The sequence below is a fragment of the Balearica regulorum genome, chromosome 1 (assembly GCF_011004875.1).
Source record: "Balearica regulorum gibbericeps isolate bBalReg1 chromosome 1, bBalReg1.pri, whole genome shotgun sequence".
NCBI lineage: Eukaryota > Metazoa > Chordata > Aves > Gruiformes > Gruidae > Balearica > Balearica regulorum.
Window position 1 is genome coordinate 115,651,373 of NC_046184.1, and position 6,229 is coordinate 115,657,601.

At 44.7% G+C, this 6,229-nt stretch overlaps 1 protein-coding gene across 1 annotated transcript; it reads right to left on the minus strand.

Moving 5' to 3' along the window:
• Positions 1-483: 483 nt before the first annotated feature.
• Positions 484-4,923, minus strand: MIS18A (MIS18 kinetochore protein A). Its single transcript, XM_075770637.1, has 5 exons — positions 4,577-4,923; positions 4,420-4,486; positions 3,858-3,980; positions 2,537-2,630; positions 484-1,401 (listed from the first exon to the last, which is right to left on the minus strand). The coding sequence occupies exons 1-5, from the start codon at positions 4,821-4,823 to the stop codon at positions 1,321-1,323; spliced, it is 612 nt and encodes a 203-aa protein (XP_075626752.1). The 5' UTR covers positions 4,824-4,923; the 3' UTR covers positions 484-1,320.
• Between the last annotated feature and the right edge of the window lie 1,306 nt (positions 4,924-6,229).

The following is a 6,229-nucleotide window of genomic DNA, read 5'->3' on the forward strand; positions in this document are numbered from 1 at the left end:
AAAAGGCAGGCCTATCAGGCCATCAGCTGTTAATGTTCTCCACAAAAACATAATCCATATACAATGAAAAACATCAACCAACCTTCAATTAAAGGCCAGAGTTCATGGTTCTCTTCAGACATCCAGGATGAAGGATTATGTTGCTTACCAGCATTCAAAAACTTGTTAAGAGAAGAAACTGCCTCAAAAACTACACTGATTTGATTGGAAAGATTAGTGTTTTAGTGAAAAATGTTTTAGTTACCTGAACATGAAAGAATAAGAGACCCATCACTACAGGTTAAACTTGAGTGCTACTTCAAAACAAAGCTGTAAATAGAGAAAAGGTGAGGGGAGAAGCTTTTCTAAAGAGAAACAGTGCCTACTAATGGGGGAGAACAGTGCAAAATTCATTCTAGGTTTTTGGATAAGACTTAAAAACTTGCAGTAGTAAAATTAAGTAGTGTATGATAACAGAAAAAAACATTTCAAAATTATTCTTCCTTTAGACTACAACTACTTGCTTTTGTTTTATTGAAAAAAAATTACTTGGAACACTCACTGTATAAGAAACCCTGACTATTAAATACACAGAAAAACAAAGACAAATAACTGAAATATCTGTATTAAACCAACAAAATACTGCTAAGTGTTCTTAATTAGCATTTTGAATTCATTGCTCAAATACACACCAAGCTTTGCATAAAGGTGTGCCGCTACCAGCCTTGTTTATTTTCCTCATCTTCAAGCTGTAAAACATATGACCTAAAATACTGCGTGGAAATCCATTTTATCTAATGTTTTTAAAGCCTTCTTTACAACTATTTTAGCCTTGAGCTTGGAAAAAAGCCCAAAAAAGCAGTAAGCCACCCTGTACAGTTACTGTGCCATTCCCGACTGAGCACACGTCAAGCAAAGGCTGTAGCAACACGAAAAATTACTTATGTTGTTCCATCAGACATCACCGGGATTTTCTTTTTATTGGTTTAGGAGGGAGATGCACACCCAGCTCAGTAGACATTGAATAGCAGAGAAGTTAAGCGATAAATGTTTTGCTTTGAGATAAAAATTTAAATATTTACATATAAACCAAAAGTCTACAGAAGCTTGATTAAAAAAAAATCTACTTCTTTCTGGGGTATCCTTTTAATAGGAAAGAGAGGAACTCCTTGTTTATGGTGAAGACTCCTAGTCAGCATTGTTCTACCACAGCATGAGCCACCAGTATCCTTCAGTTCTTTGCATAGCTTTTGCAACGTTCCTGCAGATTCCAGAGGATTACAAGGACAAGGTTCACATACATCATTCTCCTGCAGTTAAACTTCCTGCATGTCCTTTCTTTCAGACTTTATTGTGAAGAGAAGCCATACTCGATTCAACAGCAGTCAGTCTTGTCTCCAGAGCCTTTAATACGGTGTCTGCCTGTGAAGTAAACAGGGAGGGAAAGATACTTGGTTATAAACAGAACTTGACAATACAAAGAGCAAGTGTAGATGTCAGTAAGTGGTCCAATTTGATCTTGCATCACCAATCAATCCTGTTTGATTCTCCTCCTGCTACTTTCATAATTTGAAAGTTCACTCAACACTAACATTACTCTCCATACTTTCTCAAATCTATAATTGTCTTCAACCTTGGTAAGCGTCAGATCCACACATTCAGCTTTCGCCAGACAACCATCAGCTTCCAGAGCTGACTTTGTTACACTACTTGCTCCCAACTGATTGCGACCTGCAATCAGAAGTTTTCAGTAAAGCAAAATGTCAACCTTTTCTATTATGTAACATTTCAATACAAAGTTATAGCAAAAGCATTGTTAGTTTACATGAAAGACAGAAGAGACAGGACTAAAACAAAGTTCAGTGAAAATCTGGAGAAGTGAATCAGAACTAATTAGAAACAAAACTTCTAATTACTGACAGACAGATATAGGAATCTAAAGCTGTGCTTGATAAACAGAAAGTGCTAATTGCCATTAAAATTGAAGGAAAAGTTACTGAAAATCTTGCATTACACAAGATATTAATAGCATGAAGTATTACAGCATATGTTACAACCCACAGAATTGATCTGGATGAAAAAGACTATTAAGGACACAGGTCTTATGAGGAGTGGCTGAGGGAACTGGGCTTGTTTAGCCTGGAGAACAGGAGGCTGAGGGGAGACCTTATTGCTCTCTACAACTACCTGAAAGGAGGTTGTAGCCAGGTGGGTGTTGGTCTCTTCTCCCAAGTAAGAAGTGATAGTTAGGACAAGAGGAAATGGCCTCAAGTTGTGCCAGGGGAGGTTTTGATTGGATACTAGGAAAAATTTCTTCCCAGAAAGGGTTATGAATCACTGGAACAGGCTGCCCAGGGAAGTGGTAGAGTCACCTTCCCTGGAGGTATTTAAAAGACGTGTAGATGTGGTGCTTAGGGACATGGTTTAGCGGTTGGACTTGGTAGTGCTAGGTTAATGGCTGGACTCGATAATCTTAAAGGTCTTTTCCTATGATTCAATGATATTAAGATTTCATAGAGGTGATTTAAACAAAGAACGATATAAAGTTAAATATTACCCTTTGTAGCATGTCTTCCAAGACTGCTCGACTTTCAATAGTTAAAGGCTCTTCATCAGTAAGAGCTTGCTTCTCTGAGGATCCTAGAATGTAACTGATACGCTACAGTTTAGATCATGCACTTTTCATTCTGAAGGCAAAAACACAAATGTAGGACTCATCCATTGTTCTTAATGATTATGAGATTATTACTAATACACTAGCAAAGTGGAAACTTGATTCCATCAACAACAACAAAAAAATCTATATTGGGTAATCTTTTAAACAAACAGTATGGTGGCATGAAGACAGTTTTAAGCACAGAACTATCACTTTATGAAAGTTAGAACTCCAAGAGACAGCCAGGAATTCTGGTGCTACAGGATATAGTGAAAAGTTATGTAGACATTGAGAACAGTGTAGCACTACCTGGGAGAACTAGCCACCACCATTACTGTGCAAGAAAATGCCATCTTGTCACCACGTTAGTGTTTCAGAGAATTTTAATGCCGTGGAAAAAGCAAAGTATCACAGCTATGGAAAGAGGAAAAAACTGGAAACAAAGTAAAATAGATTGGACCTTAAGAAAAGGCAGAAACATTTAATCTACCCCAGACAGAAATAACGGCAACCTATCACTGCTTACTAGAGTAATGCTTGGATAAAAGCGCTCTGGTGTGGAGACTTAATTCAGGATATAGTTATTGATGAATATTTTTAAGACCACTTTTAAGTGCTATAAACCAATAAATAACACACCTTCATTTTCTAGACAGTTTTTTGACTGCAAGACAGTTAAGAGAATCTCAAGCACATATCCAGTTTCCAGATTTGCTTTTGCCTACTTTAACAAGGAAAAAGCAGACTTGACCAGCACAGGTCAGACCTCACCCTAAGTTCTGCTTAAGCCCCTCTCCCGATGTTCTCTGCTGATATTTACCTCTAATAGCTTACAGCCAGGGCTATTTGGTACTACCTAAGACTGCACACTCATTTTACATGGTCTCAATTAGAGCATACACATAGTCTCTTCTGATTAAATGAGAAGGAACTCTCCTGTACCTACTGTTGTTTTCCTGGGTGGTATGCAATTCCTTAGACAAAACACAGCCCTGGTATTGGGGTTTATTTCCTAGGAGTTGTCTAACATTACACGGATGATGTTTCTTACACTTCAGCAGTATGATGCTAACAGCAGTAACACAGAAAACTGCTCTGGAACAAAGTAGCAGAAACAGCTACCTCTAGCCATGCCACAAATATTAACAGGAACATCCCTCAATAAGGTGCCTGGTGGGTGAAGCTTAGCTGGCACACATACCAATAAAAATTCTGCCTTTACCTTTCAATTGAGTCAACATTGAAACAAAACAAATCCCTCTTGTAGTCCAGATGCTTTGGGGTGCATCTATAGATGTTGCCGAGTGTCATGGAGCAGCCAGAGCAGAATAACGTTTCAATCATGCTGTAAGTAAAATACGTAACATTTACCCAGGAGAAAAGAAAAAGAAACACCTCTCCTCATCCCTATTCCAAAGAAAAAAATTCAACCATTATGATTTTTTTTAGAGCATTCACTCATCACACTACATATTACTTTACACAGTGTAGTTACAAGCACTTGCCTTTCGGCCTGTGTTCCCAGCGGCCGGCTGACCTCAGCAAGACCTAACAGATAAGCATTGCGTGCAGATCGCCCGAAAGCAGCGTTCCAGGCCCAGGCTCCGCGGCCCTACCCGGGGGAACACAGGCATTCCTGCCCGTCGGCACCTGACGGGCCGTTGATGAGGCTTTTCCTCAGCACCTTCCCCGGGGCCTCTCGGCTCCCTCAGGAGAGGGAAGGGAAGGGCCCAGGTGGGGACACCCCCCCTCCCCCGAGGCGGCAGCGGGGCTCCGTGCCTCACCATCCGCACTCGCCGGGCAGCTTGGAGAGCTTCCGTTCCTTGTCCACCGAGACGCCGGCGGTCGCACCTGTGCGAGAGGTGGGGAGGGAGGGAGGTGACCAACGGCCGCCGCACGAAGCGAGGCGAGGCAGGGCGGGGCGGGGCGGGCAGGACTCACTGCGCAGCAGGATACAGCCCGCCTCCTCGTCGTTGGTCACCCAGCTGAGCGTGTCGCCCACCGGCCGCTTGCAGCCGGCGCAGAGGAACACCATGGGCAGCAGGTCCGCGTTCTCCGCGCCCGCCTGCTGCTGCTGCTGCTGCTGCTCTGTCGGTGGCGGCACCCGCCCGCTGCCCGCTTCTAGCAGCGACAGAGAGGAGTCCAACTCCGCTACAAGGCCCGACGGCGGGTAAAGCGCGCCCGCCATCGCCTTCAAACCGCCCGCGCCGGAAGCGGCAGTGACGGCAGCCCGCTGCAAGAACCCGCCGTGACGCCAGTCACCCGCCGGGGCGGGAAATACCGCCCGCTCGCCTAGGGGGCGGGGATGCGCCGCGGCCCTGCCCCTCAGCCGGTGACGGCGGTGGCGGTGGGTGTGGGGCGGCGGGTGTCGCCTCGCCGCGGTCTCGGCTGGAGGCAGCTCCCGTGGGCGTATAGAAAAAGATAAGAAAAGATGACGATATGTGTTTTGAAATCTGCCTTGAACGGGCCTGGCGGGTTTTGTGCTGTGCTGTCCTTGTGCTCCTCGCTCCCGGTTCCGTGTGGCGGGAGGCCTGCCTCTCCTCCCTCAGCCCGGCGCCCGCGCCCGGAGGAGCAGCTCCGGCCTCCCCAGCTGCAACGTGGCGGGCTGGGGGTGGGTTTTACGTTTAGCATGACCGATTTCAGTTCAGCGCACCTCGGTGGAGCACGTACGCGTGTGTCCGCGTAGGCACTCGGGACTCCCTCCGCTGCTCTGCCTTGTCTCGGTTGGGAGCCTGCCTTTCCCTCCGCTGCCTTCGGGGTGGAGGGAATGAAGAAGTAGCAAAGCAAAATACGTGGTTATTCCAATGCGTCCTTTACCTTATGAAGCATTTTGTCAGGTCTCACCTACGTTTTTTACGTGGAGGGAAATCCAGGAATGTCTGTCAGGTCGGCCGTTTCCAGTAGCTCCAGAGCGCGCTGCGTTGCTGCGGGTTTCTGAGAGGGAAGGGTTTGTGATCCAGCTGGCCCTCGTCCAGCCCAGTCTTGGGTTACTTGACATCCATCTCGGTTTAAAATATGCTGAGGAATAACATAACTGCCCACCAGGAAGCGAGGATTACATTTTAAGGGCTGCTGGTTCATATCTGTCAGACATTAATACCCATTGCTGCTAGATGGTTTTTAGCACCAAGGCAGTCCTTGAGCTGTGGGACCCCAGAGTGATTTACATAGGCATCGGTTATGCAATCTCTTTCTGAGGGCGCTGAAGTACAATGAAAAAAAGTATTTGGTTGGAGTTCTGAGCTGGTTTAAAATGCACTACTGAAATGGCTAACAGAACAAACTCCTCTGAGTATTTTTGGTCGTATGAATATTATTGGGATTATATAGATCCAATTCCAGTAGATGGAAGCAAGTTGAAGGTTAATAAATGTAAGTATTGTAGAGTAGTAGGTGCTAATCTAGTACAGGAAAAATGTTGTATAGCTTGTCTCACTGACTTATTTTTTTGGTTTCCTTGCAATAGAGACCATGCTGGGTTTGTATGCTGAGTGTCTGGCTTCCCAACTCACTGCTGTAATAACTGTTGCTACTAATACTGAAACTCTTGGCTTTATCTTACAGTATTTGAAAGTACAAGACTGATGATACTAA

What these genes read in the sequence shown, in the direction of transcription:
- MIS18A (XM_075770637.1), bottom strand. Translation starts at nt 4,823, where the DNA reads ATGGCGGGCGCGCTTTACCCGCCGTCGGGCCTTGTAGCGGAGTTGGAC. An exon ending in CTGCCCGGCGAGTGCGGATG is followed by an intron (nt 3,981 to 4,419) that starts GTGAGGCACGGA and finishes TTTTACTTACAG; the next exon opens with CATGATTGAAACGTTATTCT. An exon ending in TGGAAGACATGCTACAAAGG is followed by an intron (nt 1,402 to 2,536) that starts GTAATATTTAAC and finishes TTTACTTCACAG; the next exon opens with GCAGACACCGTATTAAAGGC.